Here is a 24,148-nt window from a genome sequence, read left to right on the forward strand (position 1 = left end):
AATCTTATATATTAATCTTGTCTTATGTCAAACGGAAGGCAGAGATGGGAGCGGGCAACTCTTAACAGAGAGCCAATATACCCATTAGAAGCCTCAAAGAACTGATGGAAGTTGTTTGAACATACTGGCATACTGAGGAAGACGCACGAAAAACGTATACGCGCAAGATGTTTCTATGTAGAACCTACAGAATTGATACATGGACTATATGGAACTGAAGTTTTGTTTCTGAATAGAGAATTGAATGGACTAAGTGATTATTTATGTTTAGTTATAAGAGTTGGAAGACTTATGCTGTATTTTTAAGAACCTTGTCAGAGAAATAAGGAAATGTAAATACAAATAGAAGTGTTGAGTTGTTCAATTATATATAAGATTAATATATAAGATTAGACACAGCCAGAGTGCAACGTGTGTATTTTTGTATTTAATTAAGGGAACAAAAACGAGACTCTCAAGAAAATGGAGATAAAAGAAGAACAAAGAAATAAGAAATATGAGCTGTATCTTCAATGATATGGAAATGTTTTGTGTCACATGTTCCCAGAAATATCAACGCTGTATGTACTATTATTTTCTATTTTTATGTTGAAATTTAAATAAATGATTTTTTTAAAAAAGAGTGGAGCACGTGGTTCTCCTTTCCCTGTTTTCTTTTCACACCAACCTTGTGAGGTAGGCTAGGCTGACAGAAAGTAACTGGGCCTGCACTGCTCAGAGAGCTTTGTAACAAAACGGAGGATTAGAAACATAGGACTGGAAGGGACTTCCGGGGTCATCTAGTGCAGTCCGCTGCACAAAGCAGGAAGTTCACAACTATCCCCACCCCACAACACTTCCCCAGTGACCTCTACTCTATGCCCAGAGGAAGGCAAAAAAACCCCTTCCCCTCTGCCCAATCTGGCCTGGAGGAAAATTGCTTCTTTACTCCAAATTGGTGACCAGCATGGCCTCAGGCATGGAAGGAAGGGTAGTGAGAGCCGAGTGTTGACTCATCTCTTCTTGTCCTCCTTTCTCGTGACCTATCTAAGTTCACAGAATCATAAGAACATAAGAACATAAGAACAAGCCAGCTGGATCAGACCAGAGTCCATCTAGTCCAGCTCTCTGCTACTCGCAGTGGCCCACCAGGTGCCTTTGGGAGCTCACATCTCAGATCAAAGAGGATCAAGATTGGTAGCCATAGATCGACTTCTCCCCCATAAATCTGTCCAAGCCCCTTTTAAAGCTATCCAGGTTAGTGGCCATCACCACCTCCTGTGGCAGCATATTCCAAACACCAATCACACGTTGCGTGAAGAAGTGTTTCCTTTTATTAGTCCTAATTCTTCCCCCCAGCATTTTCAACGTAGGCCCCCTGGTTCTAGCATTGTGAGAAAGAGAGAAAAATTTCTCTCTGTCGACATTTTCTACCCCATGCATAATTTTATAGACTTCAATCATATCCCCCCTCAGACGTCTCCTCTCCAAACTAAAGAGTCCCAAACGCTGCAGCCTCTCCTCATAGGGAAGGTGCTCCAGTCCCTCAATCATCCTCGTTGCCCTTCTCTGCACTTTTTCTATCTCCTCAATATCCTTTTTGAGATGCGGCGACCAGAACTAGACACAGTACTCCAAGTGCGGTCGCACCACTGCTTTATATAAGGGCATGACAATCTTTGCAGTTTTATTCTGAAATTCCTTTCCTAATGATCCCCAGCATAATCAGCCTCACTGTCAGGTGGCCATCTAACCATGATACCATAGTGGTCCCCAACCCCTCAATGATGCATCGGCCCTGCCTGGTGGAATGCTCTTCCTCCACCCATCAAGGCCCTGCGGGACCTTGGACAGTTCCGCAGGGCCTGTAAAATGGAGTTGTTCCACTGGACTCTTTTGAGGGGGGGCCCTGCTGATTGCCTCCAACACCATCCCCCACATACTATTATCACTGGCCACCATGTGCTGTGCCCGGTCCCCCCGCCCCAGGGGGGATCGGAGGTTTCTTCGAGTTGCCATCTAATGTTAAGTTTTTCCGCTTTTCTATTTTTGTTGATGTTTTTTTATTATTATTGCATTTATAAACCGCCCCATCCCCTAAGGGCTCTGGGCGGCGAACAACGGATATTATAACAATATAGCAATAACAATAACATTTAAAATCAATAACGTCATTAAAGATATAAAATTACATAAAATTACAGCGTTCCGCACAAACCATATGGCGTCCAGCATTAAAACTATCAATAAAAACCCCCTCCCGGAGATGTTGTATTTAAATTAATTTTGTTTCAATTATCAGATTGTTTATTTTAATTGTTTTATCTTCTGTACACCACCCAGAGCCTTTTGGGGCTGGGCGCTAAACAAGTCGAATAAACAAACAAACAAATAAATAACTTCTGCTTAAAAACCTCCAAGGGCGGAGAACCTACCGCCTCCTGAGAAACCCCGTGCCAGCAAAGAAACCCTCGAATCGTCCGCAAGGTCTTCCCAACGTTTAGCTGAAAACTCTTGATTTCGGCCCTTTCCGCACAAACGTTCTAAAACGTTTTGAGGCAGGAAATAAAACGTTTCCTCCCAGTCCAACACTCTAAATACGATACCGCACGGGCCATCAAGAATTGGCGATAAACACTTGTGTGGGTGGGGGGGCTAAGCACGGGAGTAGAGATGTGAACGCCTGGGAAAAGACAGGAATATGGAGGGGGTGATTTTTCTCCCTAAAAAGAACCCCCTCCCTGCCCAAAACAGGAGATTTTGGCTGTTGTGAGTTTTGTGGACTGTGTGACCATGTATGTTTTCCAGTTTTTGCACACGGGAGAAACACTATCTATCTATCTATCTATCTATCTATCTATCTATCTATCTATCTATCTATCTATCTATCTATCTATCTATCTATCTATCTATCTATCTATCTATCTATCTATCTATCTATCTATCTATCTATCCATCTATCTATCCATCTATCTATCTATCCATCTATCTATATCTATCTATCTATCTATTCGATAAACGCCCCAACCCCTGAAGGGCTCAGGCAAAAACCACCAGATTATGGCCATAAACTCTGGAAAACCCACAACAGCCGGTTGATTCCGGCCATGAAAGCCTTCAAGGATACACAGGACATCTTCTTGCTGGCTGGTTGAATTAGGTTTCCCCAAACCCTCTCCACAAGCAGACACATAGTCGTGGCAGCATTCGCCCGGGCCCTGCTCTATCATATCATTCCGCACTGCTCCCCGGGCAAAGTCTGCCTCCTGCCCTCGGGGACGCTTGCTCACGCCCGCCCAGCTGACACGAACGGCCCCCCAGGATGCCTGCCAACGCAGCCTCACTGGGCAGGCAGCATTCTCCGGGGCGCGGCTGACGCTTCCTGCTGGGAAAGACCTTGCAAAGGGATTGGGCAGCCTGCTGAGGGTTAGCTCAGATTGTCTCATAAATCTGGAAACGGAACAGAGACCATTTGGAGCAAGCGGCAAAACTGCACTGACCTTAATGAAAGATTACAGGGGATGGTTAGAAAAAGAGAGAGGCTGATCCCGTCCCCTTCTCATAGCTCTGCCCAATTTTGGGCACAAGAGGAGGCACACATCAGATAAGAGTTTGAGCCATAGCTGCCACATTGCAGCAGAATTAACAGCTTTCCCCTCTTACCAATTTCTAAAGGAGGCCTGAAATAGCAGTTCTGTCTTGATCTTGTTCCACTTCTGTATGTACTTTACTTCTATATGTACTTTACTTCACACTTCTGTATGTACTTTACTCCTGTATGTATTTTACTTTCCACTTCTGTATGTACTTTACTTCCAACTCCTATATGTACTTTACTTCTGTATGTTCTTTACTTTCCACTTCTGTATGTACTGTACTCCTGTATGTACTTTACTTTCCACGTCTGTATGTACTATACTCCTGTACGTACTTTACTTCCCACTTCTGTATGTACTTTACTTCCCACTTCTGTATGTACTTTACTTCTGTATGTACTTTACTTCACACTTCTGTATGTACTTTACTTCACACTTCTGTATGTACTTTACTTCCCATTTCTGTATGTACTTTACTTCTGTATGTACTTTACTTTTCACTTCTGTATGTACTTTACTCCTGTATGTACTTTACTTCACACTTCTGTATGTACTTTGCTTCTGTATGTACTTTACTTCCCATTTCTGTATGTACTTTACTTCTGTATGTACTTTACTTTCCACTTCTGTATGTACTTTACTCCTGTATATACTTTACTTCCCACTTCTGTATGTACTTTACTTCTGCATGTACTTTACTTTCCACTTCTGGTATGTACTTTCCTTCCCACTTCTGTATGTACTGTACAACTGATCTCCTGAATTCAGAGATCAGTTCCTCTGGAGAAAAAGACTGCTTTGGAGGGTGGACTGCATGGTATAATACCCTACTGAGTTCCCCACCCCTCGCCAAACCCTGTCCTCTCAGGCTTCACCCCAAAACCTCCAGGAATTTCCCAAGCTCACGTCAGCAACCCCAATTTTCAACCCCTGAACCACATGCCCTGTGGCCCATGACCGTCATCCTGAAACCTGTGCTGCAAAATAGCCAACTGAGGACTGTGGGTGATTCAGAACCGAGAACGGCGGGTCTTCCGAAAATAAGAAAGTCAAGTTTCATGTCCTTATGACTGTCACAACACGCCCAGAACGGCTCCTTCCCGCGTCATCTGATGCAACCTCAGATGTTACAGTGATGAATGGGTGGATTGGAAAGGCCAGTTCAACAGCATAATTAGTGGTCCAGGGAAGTAATCTTGCCTAGTGGTTAGAGCATGTCAGGGTAGGACCTATGCTAAGACCCCCCCCCCCTCACAAATCATGAAAGCTTCTGCATTCAGTTTCTCACCCCTTCTCAACATGCACCACCATCAGAATACTTTCCTGGGAGCAGGCAATTTTTAAAAATCAAGCAGCACCTTAAAAGACGAACCACCTTTATTTCAATACGCCAACTTTGGCTCATTCCGCACATGCAGAACGATGCACTTTCAAACTGCTTTCAGTGCTCTTTGAAGCTGTGCGGAATGGCAAAATCCACTTGCAAACAGTTGTGAAAGTGGTTTGAAAACGAATTATTTTGCGTGTGCGGAAGGGGCCTTTGTTAGAGAAGACTGACTTGAGTTGGATTCTGAGTAGACCCAGCTAAGTTCGTTCTCCAAAAACTGGGAGCGGGTTAGACACAATATGCCCCCCAGACCCTTTTGAAGAAAGATAAATGTTCATTTATTGAGTGACCTATGCCAGGCTATCATTATATGGATAATAATGACGGCTGCCATGCCAACATTAATAAATTATCAATGTCTCATTATTCACAATCCGAATAAAAATCATTCTAGCATCTTCACCCTTAATAAAAACAGCTTGGCATAGTTCACCTATCCTCCATGGTTAACAGCTGCGATATACTGGTGGCAGAAAACACTGTCAATTTACAGCCAATTTAAGGTGATCCAGTCGGGTTTTCAAGGCAAGAGATAAACAGAGGTGATTTGCAATTGGCTGCCTCTGCATAGCAACCCTGGCCTTCCTTGGTGGTCTCCCACCCAAGTACATCCAAGACCCAGCATGGTGTAGTGGTTAAGAGCAGGTGCACTTTAATCTGGAGAACCGGATTTGACTCCCCACTCCTCCACCTAAGTGGCAGAGGCTTATCTGGTGAACCAGATGTGTTTCCGCACTCCTACATTCCTGCTGGGTGACCTTGGGCTAGTCACAGTTCTTCAGAACTCTCCCAGCCCCACCTACCTCACATGGGGGTCTGTTGTGGGGAGAGGAAGGGAAAGGATCTTATAAGCCACCTTGATTCTTCATGAGCCGTGGTGAAAAGGGGAAAGTATACACATTACAAACTAAGCCAGCGTGGTGCAGTGGTTAAGAGCTGGTGGATTCTAATCTGGAGAACCGGGTTTGATTTCCCACTCCTCTCCATGAGTGGCAGAGGCTTATCTGGTGAACCAGATGTGTTTCTGCACTCCTACGTTCCTACTGGGTGACCTTGGGCTAGTCCCAGTTCTCTCAGAACTCTCTCAGCCCCACCTACCTCACAAGGAGTGTATTGTGGGGAGAGGAAGGGAAAGGAGCTTGTAGGCCACCTTGAGTCTCCTTACAGGAGAGAAAGGTGGGATATAAATCCAAAATCTACTTCTCCTTCTACTAATCTGGGGCTAGAGGGCCTGAACCGTCCACGCCACATAAACATATTTTTGCACAACTGGTTACTTGACGAAGTCAAGTAGACAAGCCTTTATTGACATTCCAAAATACAATAAAACAATTATCCATAAAAGACAGATAGATACAGCAGCCATTCAGAGTCTTATCAATAGTTTAGTCCAAATGGACTCATCAAAAGTGCCATTCCTATACACCTCTCCACAGACCAGACTGAAGACCCACCAACAGAGCCCAGGCATCCCAACAGCATACAGTATCAACACTCCACTATAAAACACAGAGTTTGTTAGAGTGGCACCTAACACAGAACAAGGGATAGGGGGCGAGGAAATGGGTTACTTGATGAAGAAATTAGAGACCTCTTTTTTTAAAAAAACAAATTTGCAGAGCTTCCCTTCCGCCCAGCTGTCAATCCCTCCGCCTGGGGTCTTTCCGATTAGCTCCATATAAAGCCTTCTGGATCCATGGCAGGTCGGAGCTGGAGAAAAATGTGACTCCTCCCTCCCCCCCTCCCCACCCCCCACAAGTTAATTCCCCGGCTGACTACTGTGTTTAAATTCAGCCCAGATTTCAGCTCCAGAAAAGCAGTCAAGAGCCAGCCAGCCAGACACACCCTTGAACAATTCATGCATGTGAGCGGACCAACAGAGAGCCTTTCCCCTGAACAATTCTAACCTCCAGTCTGTCATTCTAGAGCAGTGATAACAAACCTATGGCACGGGTGCCAGAGGTGGCACTCAGAGCCCTCTCTGTGGGCACGTGCAAATAGAGTCCCCCCCCCCACACACACACACACATCTAGGCTGGCCTGAGTCGCTGGGCTTAATTATTAGGATTAAACCTAAGACCTAGTTTTGGGGGAGCAGCGTAGGTAACCCTGTTAAATGCTGTCAAACCCCACTGATTTTCATACGAAGAACTAAAGTGCAATCCTTTACCTGGGAGTAAGCTCGGTTGCTGGCAACGGGGCTTGCTTCTGAGTAAACCCTCCTAGGGTCGTGATTCACCCGTTGGAAGAGTTGCACGGTTGCTTCAAAGCGAAGCCACCAACTACTCCCGAGTAACGCACGCCTCGGAGCCAACTGTTTTTTCCAAACTAAAACCTCAGTATTCGGGTTACGTTGCTGTGTTGGCACTTTGTGATAAATAAGTGGGTTTTGAATTGCAATTTGGGCACTCGGTCTTGAAAAGGTTCGCCATCACTGTTCTAGAGGCTTCCGTCCCAACGGCCATCCAAGGCTTCTGTCTCCCAGACAAGAATGCCAGACAAGCAGACTTCATGCACTCTCATACATGAATGTGCTGCGATTACTGTGCCGGAGTAGGGGGGACGGGACAATCTCGGGCCAGCTGCCTCTGAGGAGACAGTTGGAAGGGGGTCAGCTGCCGGCCAGATATTTTGGGCCCACCGTGTGGGTGGAGAGAGATGGGCTTTGAAACCAGGAAACAGAGAAGCAAGGGAGTGAATGCAAAAACTCGAGGTGGCGGAGGGACGGCGCAGGTCAGCAACAGATGCGCCGCAAACCAAATCCGGCCACCGTGCCGTCTTCACTTGGCTCACCCCCAGCCTGCTAGTGACGGGGCTATGCGGCCATGTTTCCCCTCTTCCTTGGCCACACTGTTAGAACATAAGAACATAAGAACAAGCCAGCTGGATCAGACCACAGTCCATCTAGTCCAGCTCTCTGCTACTCGCAGTGGCCCACCAGGTGCCTTTGGGAGCTCACATGTAGGATGTGAATGCAATGGCCTTCTGCGGCTGTTGCTCCCGATCACCTGGTCTGTTAAGGCATTTGCAATCTCAGATCAAAGAGGATCAAGATTGGTAGCCATAAATCGACTTCTCCTCCATAAATCTGTCCAAGCCCCTTTTAAAGCTATCCAGGTTAGTGGCCATCACCACCTCCTGTGGCAGCATATTCCAAACACCAATCACACGTTGTGTGAAGAAGTGTTTAAGAACATAAGAACATAAGAACATAAGAACAAGCCAGCTGGATCAGACCAGAGTCCATCTAGTCCAGCTTTCTGCTACTCGCAGTGGCCCACCAGGCGCCTTTGGGAGCTCACATGCAGGATATGGTTTCCTTTTAAACCTAACCTAATAAACCTAATAAAACCTAATAAACCTAATAAAAAGTTTTCCTTTTATTAGTCCTAATTCTTCCCCCCAGCATTTTCAATGAATGCCCCCTGGTTCTAGTATTGGGAGAAAGAGAGAAAAAATTCTCTCTGTCAACATTTTCTACCCCATGCATAATTTTGTAGACTTCAATCATATCCCCCCTCAGCCGCCTCCTCTCCAAACTAAAGAGTCCCAAACGCTGCAGCCTCTCCTCATAGGGAAGGTGCTCCGGTCCCTCAATCATCCTCGTTGCCCTTCTCTGCACTTTTTCTATCTCCTCAATATCCTTTTTGAGATGCGGCGACCAGAACTGGACACAGGACTCCAAGTGCGGCCGCACCACGGCTTTATATAAGGGCACGACAATCTTTGCAGAGAGACAATCTTTGTTGTCCACCTTCTAGGAAAAAGACCTGGTCTCTCATCCGACGAAGAGCTTTCTGCGGTTTTCCTCCTCCGTCCTTTCCCCATCTCCACTGCACTGCCTGCTTGATTCATGAGATCGATGGCAGAGAGGGAAGAAACCCGCTAACCCGCCGTACGCCGCTCCCCGCATCCTCCCCAGGGATGCGGGCAGCTCACACCCCATTTGCATCTGACGCGCTTGTGAGCCACCTGCCTGGCAGCTGAGGCTTTGGAATCCTTTTCAGCAGTTTCCGGGGGGGGGGGGGGGGAACAGTGTGCGGCGAACAAGGAAAAGAAAATCTCAACCCCAAAACAAAAAGATCTTCCAGGACTCCCTTGAAGAAGAGAGAAACCAGTCCTGGGGCATCCACAGCCGAAAGCCACGTTGGCGCATCAATATACTTTTCTAAAACTGTGTTCAAATCTAGTAGCACCTTAGGACAGTGATGGCGAACCTTTTTGAGACCGAGTGCCCAAATTGCAATTCAAGACCCACTTATTTATTGCAAAGTGCCAACACGGCAATTTAACCTGAATACTGAGGTTTTAGTTGAGAAAAAACGGTTGGTTTTGAGGCGTGTGTTACTCGGGAGTAAGCTTGGTGGTAGTCGGTGGCTTTGCTTTGAAGTAACCATGCAACTCTTCCCAAGGGTAAATCACGACCCTAGGAGGGTTTGCTCAGAAGCAAGCCCCATTGCCAGCAACCGAGATTACTCCCAGGTAAAGGATTGTGCTTTAGTTCTTCGCATGAAAATCAGTGGGGGCTTAACAGGGTTACCTACACTGCTTCCCCAAAACTAGGTCTTAGGTTTAATGCTAATAATTGAGCCCAGTGGCCCAGGCCAGCCTAGATGTGGGGGGGGGGGGCAACTCTGTGCGTGCCCACAGAGAGGGTTCTGAGTGCCACCTCTGGCACCCGTGCCATAGGTTCGCCATCACTGCCTTAGGAAGAAACACGATTTTCAGGGTATAATTTGCGAGAGTCAAAGTTCGGATCATGACTCTCATAAGCTCACCCTCTAAAAATCTAGGGTGTGACTGGACTTGAATCCAGCTGTTGAATCCAGCAATAGACCAAAAATGCTGCCCTCTTCTAAGCCACACAATTTGTTTCCAAGAGACTAAACAGGGCTTCATTTGGACCAATCCCGTTGGTCCCTGTTGTCTCCATTCTGGATTAAATGATAAACAAGCTCTCCACCCGACGGCAATCTAGGCCGTGCCCCAGAAGCCTGGATTGTCGCAGCCACTTTGTGGGTGACCCAGGGAATAGGAGAAGCGGCTTGGCTTTCTTGGGGTTACGATGCTCTAAATTCACGCCCCACTACAGAAGGCGGCACTTAAGAAAATGTCAAACGAGTCTTGCGCAACTGAATCGAAATACTGGATTTATGAGACACCCAGGAACTCGGTCATATGGAATTAAAGTACTATAGTACTGAGTTCCAGTCTTAACAAGGGAGGAATTCCTTAAAAGAAGGAAGAAGGTCTAGATTACGCATAATCACATTCATTTTATGCATGGAACAAAATCATATTGTCCTCACCCGGCTAGCCTGATCTCGTGAGATCTTAGAAGCTAAGCAGGCTTGGTCCCACGTAGTACTTGGATGGTTGCTATGTAGAGACAGGCAGTGGCAAACCACCTCAGAATTTCTCTTGCTTTGAACACCTATATGGGGTCACTGTAAGTCAGCTACAATATGGCCCCACTTTCCACTATCATAGAACCATGGAATCATAGAGTTGGAAGAGACCACAAGGGCCATCAAGTCCAACCCCCTGCAATGCAGGAACACACAATCAAAGCAGGACTCTACCATAGGAGCAGCAGTGGCGCAGGTTGCAGGAGGTTAAGAGCTCGTGTATCTAATCTGGAGGAACCGGGTTTGATTCCCAGCTCTGCCGCCTGAGCTGCGGAGGCTGATCTGGGGAATTCAGATTAGCCTGTGCACTCCCACACACGCCAGCTGGGTGACCTTGGGCTAGTTACAGTTCTTCGGAGCTCTCTCAGCCCCACCTACCTCACAGGGTGTTTGTTGTGAGGGGGGAAGGGCAAGGAGATTGTAAGCCCCTTTGAGTCTCCTACAGGAGACTACTTCTTCTTCTTCTTCTTCTTCTTCTTCTTCTTCTTCTTCTTCTTCTTCTTCTTCTTCTTCTTCTTCAAAGCAGGACTCTACCATACTTTTCCAGCATGGCGGAAAAGTGGCTGACTCTAATCTGGAGAACTGGGTTTGATTCCCCACCACTCCATCTGGGCAACGGACTCTAATCCGGTCAACTGGATTTGTTTCTCCACTCATCCACGTGAAGCTTTCTGGGTGACCTTGGGCCAGTCCCTGCTCTCTCAGAACTCTATCAGCCACACTTTGCTACTCAAGACTCTTTTGTGGGGAGAGGAAAGGAAAGAGTTTGCAAGCCACTTTGAGACTCCTTAAAGGCAGAGGTGGGATCCAGCAGGTTCTCACAGGTTCCTGGGAGTAGGTTACTAATTATTTGTGTGTGCCGCGAGGGGGTTACTAATGGGTGATTTTGCCCCTCCTCTCAGCAGTAGCACGCAGAACTGGAAGCAGTCTAGCAGGAGGTGCACCGGCGTGAATGGCAGCCTGCGCTTGCGTGCATTCGTTTCTCGCCCAAGGACCGGCACAGCGGCTGCGTCCTTACCACAGCCCCGCCCAGGAATGCCCGGCCACGCCCCCGTCGTGCCCCGCCCAGCCCCATTGGCGCTACGCCACAGTTTGAATCCCACCACCATGGGAACCTGTTACTAAAATTTTTGGATCCCACCACTGCTTAAAGGTATAGAAAAGCAGGGTATGAAACCAATTCTTCTGTTATTGCTCAGAGCCCTTACCATTACAAAATGCCTAATGGCTGACCAGTTTAAAATGCACGGTCTCCAGAACGGTAAACAAGAGAGCTCCTCCCCAGAAGATACTGAATGCAGGTCTACACCATAAACAAAGGAACATACCTACAGTATAAACACCAGAAGCAAACAGTATTCCAGATCTCACTTCGCAAAGAACATGCTTCTAGTTCTCACTAGCTAAGAAATTAAATCTGTGGCTAATTGCACTGCAGTCTGTTGTTTATCTCCAACCTGCTGGAAAACCAGAAGAGGCACAAGAGAGCCCCAGAAGAGCAGCCGGGGGGTCACCCGGTCAGAGAAAGCAGGTGGAATGAAGGACCAGAAGTGAAATCAGAGGGGACCAACAATACCTGGAGAGATCCAGCCAACTTCCTTTCCTCCAGGGACAAAGCAGAGAAGCTGCTTTCTCAGCCCACGGGCGGCCGAAGAAGAGGCGACGTACTTCCTGACCGCAGCCCCCAAGCCCTTTCCCATCAAAGGGAAATGCGTCTTTCCGGAGGCAGGAAACCAAGAGGCTCGGTTTGGATTTGGTCTGCTGCAAAACGGAGGAAATGCTAACAAAAGGATCGGGCAGGAGGGAAAGAATCGCACGCTCAGCTGATCCAGATCTTGGCCCGTGGCTTGCGATGCGGAGCAGGGCCCGCAACCTCCCCCAGGTGGCAAAAGGCTACAAGAGAAAAAGCAGTGGCATAGGAGGTTAAGAGCTTGTGTATCTAATCTGGAGGAACCGGATTAGATTCTCTGCTCTGCCGCCTGAGCTGTAGAGGCTTATCTGGGGAATTCAGATTAGCCTGTGCACTCCCACACATGCCAGCTGGGTGACCTTGGGCTAGTCACAGCTTCTCGGAGCTCTCTCAGCCCCACCTACCTCACAGGGTGTTTGTTGTGAGGGGGGAAGGGCAAGGAGATTGTAAGCCCCTTTGAGTCTCCTGCAGGAGAGAAAGGGGGGATATAAATCTAAACTCTTCTTCTTCTTCTTCTTCTTCTTCTTCTTCTTCTTCTTACCTGGTGGACTGGATTTGTTTCCCCTCTCCTACGCATGGAGCCTGCTGTTCTCTCAGAACTCTCTCAGCCCCACCTACCACACAAACGGTCTGCTGTGGGGAGAGGAAGAAGTGGTAAGCCGCTTTGAGTCTCCTTATAAGAGTGGAAGTTGGGGAGGTATAAATTCAAACTCAAAGAGGAGAAAGATATATATATATATATATATATATATATATATATATATATATATATATATAGAGAGAGAGAGAGAGAGAGAGAGAGAGAGAGAGAGAGAGAGAGAGAGAGAGAAGTAGGTGATGTATAAGACCTCTGTCTGAAACTTTGCAAAGCACCTGCCAGTCTGAGTACCTTTCTACCCAATGGAGATCCAAAGTGTTTTACAACCTCCATTTTATTCTCACACCAACCCTATGAGGTAGACTGAGAAAGTGTGAACGGCCCAAGCAAATTTCCATAAAAGAGTTGAGATTCCAACCATGGCTTCGCAGATCCTACTCAAACACTCTAGCCACTCCATCAACTTAGAGAGATCACTTCTGGAACATTCAACAATAACTAGTTGTCCCCATAAAACATACCGTTCTCCCTCTTCTCCCCGTGGTGTTCACAAGCACAGTCCAGTAAGCACTTAGCTGCTTAAAAGAGCATGCATAAGCATCCATCCCATTTAGAGCCTGCCAACGCAATCCCGGCCAAATCCCCACTGCGGTCTGCAGTAAAGGGCTTTAGGCACACATTACACTTAAATGGATATCTTGGAGCCCTGAGCTTGTCCAGCAAGCTGCAAAGCCGTAAGAAGAATCGTGCCGAGCTGGAACATTGGCTTATCTGTGCGGCATCCAATCGCCAGTCAGGAGCCAGCAGGACAGGCTCGGGAGCAGGGCATGATGGGAATATCTTCCCCACCCCTCCCTGGCATCTGCTCATCAGAGGTCAGGCTCCATGCAAGACCCCCATAGCCACCTTAAATAGGGACGCTCAGTTCCTTGGCTACTCACTGAAAAGCATATGATGCGTCTCCCCATCAACAGCGAACTGCAAGTATTTATGGGTCTTGCGCATAGACCATTGGTGTCAAACTCACAGCCCTCCAGATGTTGTGGACTACAATTCCCATCATCCCCTGCCAACATCATGCTGGCAGGGAATGATGGGAACTGTAGTCCACAACATCTGGAGGGCCACGAGTTTGACTCCTGTGGCATAGACCATCCATGGGCCCCTCGGTCACGTTCTTTCTCCTCAGCACTACCAATTGCGGCCACACGCCCCAGCGTGGTGTAGTGGTTATGAGCAGGTGCACTCTAATCTGGAGAACCGGGTTTGATTCCCCGCTCTGCCACTTGAGCTGTGGAGGCTTATGTGGTGAACCAGAAGTGTTTCTGCACTCCGATATTCCTGTTGGGTGACCTTGGGCTAATCACAGTTCTCTCAGAACTCTCTCAGCCCCACCTGCCTCATAAGGTGTCTGTTGTGGGGAGAGGGAGGGAAAGGAGTTGGTAAGCCACCTTGAGTCTCCGTACAGGACAGAAAGGTGAGGTATAAATCCAAAATCATCTTCTTTTTCTTCCTCCATTTTATTCTCAGCATACTCATCTCATTAATTAGAGACAGGTTAATTGAAGGCAATGTGGTTGACCCAAGGTCATTCAGCCGGCTTCTATGACTCGAGTGGCCATTCATACCTGGGTTTTCCAAGTGCTAGTCCAAAACTAGTTAGCGACTAGTATCCAGCGACTACGAGTTGGAGGGAAAGGGACTGCTCCATGTGATGTCACTTCCATCCAATTTTAGAGGCTGTTAAACCATCTCTTGAACTCTCCTTTAAATATAGTATTGTAAACATTCCCCCCCTCCCCCACATAAGCCAGGAACAACATTGTGCAGTTATTTATATTATAAAGCCTAATGTAAACCCATATCCTTGCCAAGGCGCTTTGCTGCAACCAAAATTAGGCTGCAGACGGCGTTGGGTTTCCCTTCTGAGTTTCGATCAAAGGTCGCGACGCTTCTTCACTGTTTGCGGGTTTCTGCAGGTTCTAGGCCAGTGGTTCTCAACCTTCCTAAAGCCACGACCCTTTAATACAGTTCCTCATGTTGTGGCGACCCCCAACCCTAACATGCTCTTTAACTTATTCATAAATGACCTGGAAGTAGGGGTGGGTAGCGTGGTGGCCAAGTTTGCAGATGATACCAAATTATGTAGGGTGGTGAGAACCACAAAGGATTGCGAAGAGCTCCAAGCGGACCTTGATAAATTAGGTGAGTGGGCTCAGAAATGGCAAATGCAGTTCAATGTAGCAAAATGTAAAGTGATGCACATGGGGCAAAAAATCCAAACTTCACATACACGCTACAGGGGTCAGTGCTAACAGTCACAGACCAGGAAAGGGATTTGGGCGTCTTAGTTGATAGTTCCATGGGAATGTCAACTCAATGCATGGCAGCTGTGAAAAAGGCAAACTCTATGCTGGGGATCATTAGAAAAGGAACTGATAATAAAACTGCAAAGATTGTCATGCCCTTATATAAAGCAGTGGTGCGACCGCACTTGGAGTACTGTGTCCAGTTCTGGTCGCCGCATCTCAAAAAGGATATTGAGGAGATAGAAAAAGTGCAGAGAAGGGCAACGAGGATGATTGAGGGACTGGAGCACCTTCCTATGAGGAGAGGCTGCAGCGTTTGGGACTCTTTAGTTTGGAGAGGAGGCGGCTGAGGGGGATATGATTGAAGTCTACAAAATGATGCATGGGGTAGAAAATGTTGACAGAGAGAAATTTTTCTCTCTTTCTCACAATACTAGAACCAGGGGGCATTCATTGAAAATGCTGGGGGGAAGAATTAGGACTAATAAAAGGAAACACTTCTTCACGCAACGTGTGATTGGTGTTTGGAATATGCTGCCACAGGAGGTGGTGATGGCCACTAACCTGGATAGCTTTAAAAGGGGCTTGGACAGATTTATGGAGGAGAAGTCGATTTATGGCTACCAATCTTGATCCTCTTTGATCTGAGATTGCAAATGCCTTAACAGACCAGGTGATCGGGAGCAACAGCCGCAGAAGGCCATTGCGTTCACATCCTACATGTGAGCTCCCAAAGGCACCTGGTGGGCCACTGCGAGTAGCAGAGAGCTGGACTAGATGGACTCTGGTCTGATCCAGCTGGCTTGTTCTTATGTTCTTATGTATCCATTTTACAGATGGAGAACACTTAGAGGTGGGATCCAGCAGGTTCTCACAGGTTCCCGAGAGTAGGTTACTAATTATTTGTGTGTGCTGAGAGGGGGTTACTAATTGGTGATTTTGCCACGTGATATTTGCCTTAGTTACGCCCCTCCTCTCAGCAGTAGCGCGCAGAACTTGAAGCAGTCTAGCAGGAGGTGCGCCGGTGTGCGTGGCAGCCTGTGCCTGTGTGCATTCGTTTCCCACCCAAGGACCGGCGCAGCGGCTGCATCCTTGCCACAGCCCCGCCCAGGAATGCTCCGCCCCCGGAATGCCCCACCCAGCCCCATTGGCGCTACACCACAGTTTGAATCCCACCACCATGGGAACCTGTTACTAAAATTTTTGGATCCCACCACTGAGAACACTGATGCAGAGAGTCTTAGGCGACCCCTGTGAAAGGGTTGTTCGACCCCCAAGGGGGTTATGACCCACAAGTTGAGAACCACTGTTCTAGGCAACAAGTTCCCATAAACACTGGAGAAGGGATATAATTCAGCAGTGATCTGAGATAGGGAGCTTATAGGCATCATAGATCAATAAGCCCGGATTGGAAAAAAATAAATAGGTTTTGGGGCCAAGACATGGTGCCACAAAACCTGAGAGTTTCCTTGGACCAAATCTAGTGACAAAATGAACCCATACATGAACGTTGCATTGAAGAAACTTGAATTTTAAACACTGATTTTTTTAAAGTCTGACCGCCAGTCCACCAAGTCCGATATTCTCTGCTCAGACTGGTGGAGGCCGTTTAGCATCTTGAGACTGAACTTATACCCTGCTTTTCTCAACCATGAGGAGACTCAAGGCGGACTACAAACTCCTTTCCCTTCCTCTCCCCCACAACAGACTCCTTGTGAGGCAGGTGGGGCTGAGAGAGTTCCAAAGAACTGTGATTAGCCCAAGCAGGAAGGTAGCAGTGCAGAAACGCATCTGGTTCACCAGATAAGCCTCCGCCACTCAGGCGGAGGAGCGGGGAATCAAACCCGGTTCTCCAGGTTAGAATTCACCTGCTCTTAACCACTACGCCACGCTGGCACATGGATCAACCCTGGATCAACCCATTTCACATGGATCAACCCTGGTGTCAAGAGTTATCAGCTGTCTCTTCTTCTCTGCCACTAAGAACATAAGAACATAAGAACTAGCCTGCTGGATCAGACCAGAGTCCATCTAGTCCAGCTCTCTGCTGCTCGCAGTGGCCCACCAGGTGCCTTTGGGAGCTCACATGCAGGAGGTGAAAGCAATGGCCTTCTGCTGCTGCTGCTCCCGAGCACCTGGTCTGCTAAGGCATTTGCAATCTGAGATCAAGGAGGATCAAGATTGGTAGCCATAAAAATCACTTCTATTCACAGATACTGTTGTGAAGCCTGTGAATTTCTCTTGGGGTAACAGCACATCCATCTGTCTGCAGGGATACTGTTGGAGCTTAGCATCCTGCCCAAACATCTGCATTAAGCTGCCAGCCCACAACTCTTTCCCTCTTGAAACAGCAGGTCCTGCCCGGATTGCCAAAAAATAAAATCTCTTTCGTTAATTTTCTGCAGCCAGATTCAGCGGAAGGAGTCCAGTCTGCCGTAGAGGAAAGGAGATTCATATCCTTGGATTCTAAAGCCCTGAGCTGTCAAATCTGTCCAGACCAAGGGAGGGATTCATTCAAAGACTCCGAAGGAATTTTTCCTTCTACCAGTTCATAGCACGCTGTGAAGGAGAGGAGATAAAAAGCAGCATCTGTGCTCGCTAACCACAGGACGCTGTTCCCAACTTGAAGCTGTATGAGCAAGAAAGCCATTCTCTACACTGGCCCCAAAGAAGATATTCCTAGTTCTTCCAAAGGGGGGGGGGGGAACTCCCACCAAACTTTCCCCAAGGTAAACACAGGCATTCATTCATTCCACAAGCAGACCAACCGAATTAAGTCACAAGAAAGAAAGAAAGAAAGAAAGAAAGAAAGAAAGAAAGAAAGAAAGAAAGAAAGAAAGAAAGAAAGAAAGAAAGAAAGAAAGAAAGAAAGAAAGAGAAGAAGAAAGAAAGGGAGGAAAGAAAGAAAGGAGGGAGGAAGGAGGGAGGGAGGGAGGAGGGAGGGAGGGAGAAGAGGGAAGGAAGGAAGGAAGGAAGGAAGGAAGGAAGGAAGGAAGGAAGGAAGGAAGGAAGGAAGGAAGGAAGGAAGGAAGGAAGGAAGGAAGGAAGGAAGGAAGGAAGGAAGGATCACCCCCGGATAAGTACTACTGACTGCAAAAAGATACTGTACTCCTGGTCAGGGGTTCATCTATAGAAAATGGTGCCTCAGGGGGGCAAGTACTGAAATTGCCCCCCTCCCAAATCCAACAGGCCTTCCCCATCTTGGAACCAGCCATCCAGTGGCCAGGTCTACCATGACTCTCAGCCACAGGGAGCCAACTCTCTGGAAGGTTGGTCTACCTGCTGTTAAGCAGAATTGGTAGACCTGGCCTCTGCAGAGGCCGGATCTCATCAGATCTCAGAAGCTAAGGAGCATCAGTCTGTATTTGGCTGGGAGGCCACCAAGGGTTATTCCAAGGTCACTACACACAGAGGCAGGCAATGGCAAGCCTACCTCTGAACATCTCTCACCTTGAAAACCCTTCAAGAGTTAGACCCACCCCCACCCCCCAGGATTCCAACAGAAACACACAGTATAAGGGGAGACACCAATACAATAGAGGGCGGGGGGTGGGTGGGAACATCAAGTCCGGCTACTGCAACAGACATACTACAGATTTACACCAGACATTAATAATGAGAGTCAGGTCCATCATTCTCACAAATTGCTATCTGATTAGTGCGACAAGCTGGGAAGGTGCAGCTCATGGGTGTCAAACTCGCGGCCCTCCAGGTGTCATGGACTACAGTTCCCATCATCCCCTGCCAGCATCATGCTGGCAGGGGGCGGTGGGAATTGTAGTCCATCATATCCGGAGGGCATGAGTTTGCCACCTGTGCTGTAGCTGTTCGGCTTTACCGAACCCCCCGCCCCGGCCTCCAACCGGGCAGAACAATACAGCGGCTACATCGGGTGGGTGTGTTTTTTTCGGCAATTCTGCACACGCTCAGAAGCACTCTTTTCCCCACCTCTTGTGGTCCCACTCTGCACCCCCCAGACCTATTTTCCAAGTCTCTGATAGAAGCCTGGGCCCTCCCAGCCTCCTTTGCCCCTGTTCCACATGCGTAAATCAAAGGGCTTGAGTGAATCATTCGCAACCAACCGGGGGCACATGAAAGAGGCTAGTTTGGGCACCCACGGCAGGCCCAGAGTTCCAGGAAAAACCTCCCACTTTTGTCCCGCAAGCTCTGTGCCTTTTTGTGGGGTGAGGGAACACACACACACACACACACACACACAGTTGCAGTGTGTCCCTCTTCCCTTTGAAGGACATCTCTCCCTTTCCTCCAGGTGCCCAGGGATTGGGCACCCTTCCCCAACCTCCTTAGGGAAATAAAAGGCCATTGTTTCTGAATGCCGTTCCAACCACCGCCCCCTATTAAATGCCCCCCCACCCCACCTGCCCTCGCCACCAGTTCCTTTCTGCCTCCACATCCCAAGATGGATTCATTCCCGAGCGGTCGGTCGGGCGATCGCCACAATCTGCCGTTCGATACACTCTCCACCACCAGATCTGTCCTGCGGGAATAAGGGCCCAGGAGATCCCCAGAGGAGCCGGGAGAGGCCAGGCAGCCTCTCGCTCACGCCCACCCACCAGGAGCCCGAGGGGAGATGCGGAAACACCAGGATCGAACCCGAAAGGGGTGCTTAACTGTCCACACAAAAAAAGCAATGACCCTTAAGACTTTCTCCCCAACCTTAATCCAGGTGCTTGGGTTTGCACTGGGGCCCTGGAACCCTTCTTTGCAACCCCCCCCCCGTCCTCCCCCCCCCCCACAGGTATAAGGGGCTAGGGATCTCCATGTCTGACAAAGGGAGTCCCGACTCTGGAAAGCTTAGACGACCCAGCCTCCACCCCACCCCCTCCCCCAAAATATCTCGCTGGCACACGGGACTTCTTCTCCTGCAAAGCAACCCGGTTTCCCTGCGGGGAGATCTGTCCCCTGCATCAGCTTCCTGCCTTTGTTCAAGCTTTGCAGCGATCCCTGGAGCCGAGAGGCGGTGGGTGGGGGGGATCTCTTACCCCGGCCAGAGCGCCCCGCCGGCCTTCAGCGCCGGTCCCCCGCCGGGGCGACCCATCTTGCGTCAAATCCTACACCGGCGCCGCGCATCTCCGCCTGCCTGCACAAAGCCAGCCCGGTCCCCCCGCGCTTTTCTCGCCTTTTCTCCGCCGGGCTGCGGCTCAGTTCGTCCACGGCTCCGCCAAGCCTGCGGTCCTGCCCTCCCCCTCGACGGCCGGGAAGGGTTCGAGCCCCTCCTCGCGCCCAAGAGTTGGCTTGCTGCAAAAAAAAAAAAAAAAAAAAAAGGAGACAAAAAAATGGGCCGTGCTCTGTTGGAGTTCCCGTTCGGGGAAAAGGGGGGGGGGGGCGTGAGCCGGCGCAGAAGAGCACAAAGGGAGGCAGCCGCCCGGCCGGATTCTTTGCAAAAAAAAGGGCTCTTGGCAGCCGGCTTTCGCGTGCGCTCAGCCGGGAAGGGAGTGGCGGAGGTGGGCGCGGAGAAATGCAGGCTGCCAGCGCCTGCAAACCCGCCCCGCCGCGCAGGATTGCGCAAAGCGCCGCTCGGGCCAGCCCAATGCAAAAAGGCCTCCTCGCGCAGCACCGGAGCCGCCCACGTCGGGCTCGAACTTGCCGGGCCGCCCGCCCTGGCACGGCGGCGCATTCCTGGGCACGGCGCGCTCGCAGGGAGGCAGGAGGGCACGGCGACCGGCCGCGTTCCCGGAACTCTGCCCTGCCGCTGGATCCGCCAGGGGGGCCGTCAAGCACCTGGAAAAAGAGGGCTGGGCGGGCAGTGAGCGGCTGCCAACCTCCCGGAATCACGACTGAGATCCAGACTGCAGAGGAGGAAACGGCAGCTTTGGAGAAGTGGCGCTATAGCGCTGTGCCCCATTGAGGTTGCTGCCCTCCCCAAACAGGAGGAGGAGGAGGAGGAGGAGGAGGAGGAGGAGGAAGAAGAAGAAGAAGAAGAAGAAGAAGAAGAAGAAGAAGAAGAAGAAGAAGAAGAAGAGTAGTTTTGGATTTATATCCCCCCTTTCTCTCTTGCAGGAGACTCAAAGGGGCTGACAATCTCCTTGCCCTTCCCCCCTCACAACAAACACCCTGTGAGGTGGGTGGGGCTGAGAGAGCTCCGAGAAGCTGTGACTAGCCCAAGGTCACCCAGCTGGCATGTGTGGGAGTGCTCAGGCTAATCTGAATTCCCCAGATCAGCCTCCACTGCTCAGGCGGCAGAGCTGGGAATCAAACCCGGTTCCTCCAGATGAGATACACGAGCTCTTAACCTCCTATGCCACTGCTGCTCCTATTGGCGCTATAGCGCTGTGCCCCAGTGAGATTGCTGCCCTCCCCAAACAGAAGGAAGAAGAAGAAGGAGAAGAAGAGTTGGATTTATATCCCCCCTTTCTCTCCTATAGGAGACTCCTTTCTGTTCCCTCCCTCACAACACACACCCTGTGAGGTAGGTGGGGCTGAAGAACTGTGACTAGCCCAAGGTCACCCAGCTGGCGTGTGCGGGAGTGCACAGGCTAATCTGAATTCCGCAGATAAGCCTCCGCAGCTCAGGCGGCAGAGTGGGGAATCAAACCCGGTTCCTCCGGATACCCCTGCTCTTAACCATTTTGCCACTGCTGCTCCTATTGTACTGCAATAGCTCTGCCAACACACAAATGGGGGGGAGCATATTATTTATTCTTATCTATAAGAACCCACTGCTGCAGCCAGCCAACAGAGAGCATTCCCCACTGTTCATTTAAGTGGGAGAATTAAACACACTCTCCGGTCTCTCTTACCCAGATCAATGGGCCTTTTAGAGGGCTCAGCCCTTGGCAGGAATAGGCTCACTCCAATCAATGGTTGCTAGAAGCTCTAATCTGAGTACAAAATGCTTTTGCAACTCTTGGCTCCCTGCTGCCAAAACGGGATTACAGGTGAACGTCAAGAAGACGAAAGAAATGACTACTGGGGAATTGCACAACTTTCAGGTTAAGGAAGGGAAATCAGATTTCCTATTCCAGCGATGGTGAACCTTTTCGAGGTCGAGTGCCCAAATTGCAACCCAAAACCCACATATTTATCGCAAAGTGCCAACACGGTAATTTAACCTGAATGTTGGTTTTTGTTTAGAAAAAACAGTTGGCTCCGAGGCGTGCGTTAGTCAGGAGTAAGCTTGGTGGTAGTTGGTGGCTTTGCTTTAAAGCAACCGTGCAAGTCTTCCAACGGGTGAATCACGACCCTAGGAGGGTTTACTCAGAAGCAAGCCCCATTGCCAGCAACTAAGCTTACTCCCAGGTAAAGGATCGCACTTTAGTTTAACAGCACTTAATAGGGTTACCTACACTACTTTCCAAAAACTAGGTCTTATGTTTAATGCTAATAATCTAGGTCAGCCTAGATGTGTGGGGGGGCACTCTGTTTGCGTGTGCCCACAGAGAGGGCTCTGAGTGCCACCTATGGCTCGCCATCACTGTCCTATTCCTTGACTCCATCAACCCAAAGGGACTGTGGTCAAGGAATCAGAAGAAAATAGAGATATCCAGCCAAGAAGGATATTTTTGAGTATAAATGGTGACCAAGATCAAATAGAATCGTAGAGTTGGAAGAGACCCCAAGGGTCATCAAGTCCAGCCCCCTGCCCCCTTATGTCCCACATAGGTCGCTGCGCTCGGCAACGGCAGATCTACTGGTGACCCCTGGTCCTGCAATGATACGGCTGGCCTCAACCCGGGCCAGAGCCTTTACGGCTCTGGCCCCCGCCTGGTGGAATGCCTTACCTCCGGCTGTGCGGGCCCTGCGGGACCTTAATGAGTTCCGCAGGGCCTGCAAGACGGAGCTTTTCCACCGGGCTTTCGGGGAGGCCGGCCGTGGATCTACTGCCCCCCTATCGACACTGGAATTGAAATCAAAACTGAGACTGCCGTTCCATTCTATTAAAGCTGGGCCTGTCTTACTTATAAATTCCATCCCAGGCCCTACTTACTCCCTCCCCTTTTTCTTCTTTTAATGGCCTTCGGCGGGGCGCCTGTCTTAATTAATTTATGAACTGGGTTGCTTAACCTATAGTTCTGTAGTAAACTGCTGCTTAGTTCTTAGGTTTTAATGATTTTAGTATTTTATGTTGTTGATTGCTGTCTATGTAACAGCCATGTTGGAAGCCGCCTTGAGCCCTTCGGGGATAGGCGGCCTATAAGTTTAATAAAATAAAAAAAAAAAATGCAGGAAGACACAATCAAAGCATTCCTGACAGATGGCCATCCAGCCTCTGTTTAGAAACATCCAAAGGAGACTCCACCACACTCCGAGGTAGTGCATTCCACTGTCAAACAGCCCTTACTGTCAATAAGTTTTTCCTGATGTTTAGGTAGAATCTCTTTTCCTTCACCTTAAACCCATTACTCCTGGTCCTAGTCTCTGGAGGAGCAGAAAACAAGCTTGCTCCCTCACCAACATGACATCCCTTCAAATATCTAAACATGGCGATCCTGTCACCTCTTCACCTTCTCTTCACCAAACTAAACATCCCCAGCTCCCTAAGTCTCTCCTCGTACGGCACGGATTCCAGACCTTTCATCATTTTGGTTGCCCTCCTCTGGACCCTGTTCCAGCTTGTCCACATCCTTCTGGAATTGCGGTGCCCAGAACTGAACACAATATTCCAGGTGAAATATTCCGTCAGTGTCATTACTACATATGTGAATGAAAGTTGGACAACAAAGAAAGCGGATAGGAAGAAAAATTGATTCCTTTGAAACGTGGTGGAGAGTTTACAGATACCGTGGGCCACCAAAAAGAGAAATCTGGGGGCTCGAGATCAAATCAAGCCTGAACTCTCCCTAGAAGCTAAAATGACTAAACTGAAAACATGATACTTTGGTCCCCTAATGAGAAGAAAAGCAATGGAAACGACAATAATGCTAGGAAAAGTTGACAGCAGCGGGAAAAAGAGGAAGACCCAGCCGCGTGAGAAAGACTGATACCATCAAGGAAACCATGGCCTTCAGTCATTTTTGGAGGTCGTTGATTTGGTCACCATAAGTCGGAAGTGACTCATTTAACATGTTCAGATGCAGTGTGCCTCTTGACACCAGCTCCAGGGGTTGGAGATAGTGGAAGAGCTGCTCCCTTTACATCCTACTTGTTAATAAAGCAGTTTATTAACTTGTTAATAAAGCAGTTTATTAACTGGTTAATATCGGCTACACAATGCTGGTAA

General features: G+C 48.8%; 1 protein-coding gene across 1 annotated transcript in view; it reads right to left on the reverse strand.

Annotated features, from left to right (window-relative positions):
* Positions 1–24,148, reverse strand: part of LOC125444396 — a 32,748-nt gene that overhangs the window by 924 nt on the left and 7,676 nt on the right. Inside the window, exon 3 of the mRNA XM_048516806.1 lies at positions 19,971–20,226. Within this exon, the coding sequence (XP_048372763.1) occupies positions 19,996–20,226 (231 nt within the window). The 3' untranslated portion in view covers positions 19,971–19,995. The remainder of the gene's footprint in view (positions 1–19,970; positions 20,227–24,148) is intronic.

The sequence above is a fragment of the Sphaerodactylus townsendi genome, linkage group LG15 (genome assembly GCF_021028975.2).
Source record: "Sphaerodactylus townsendi isolate TG3544 linkage group LG15, MPM_Stown_v2.3, whole genome shotgun sequence".
NCBI lineage: Eukaryota > Metazoa > Chordata > Lepidosauria > Squamata > Sphaerodactylidae > Sphaerodactylus > Sphaerodactylus townsendi.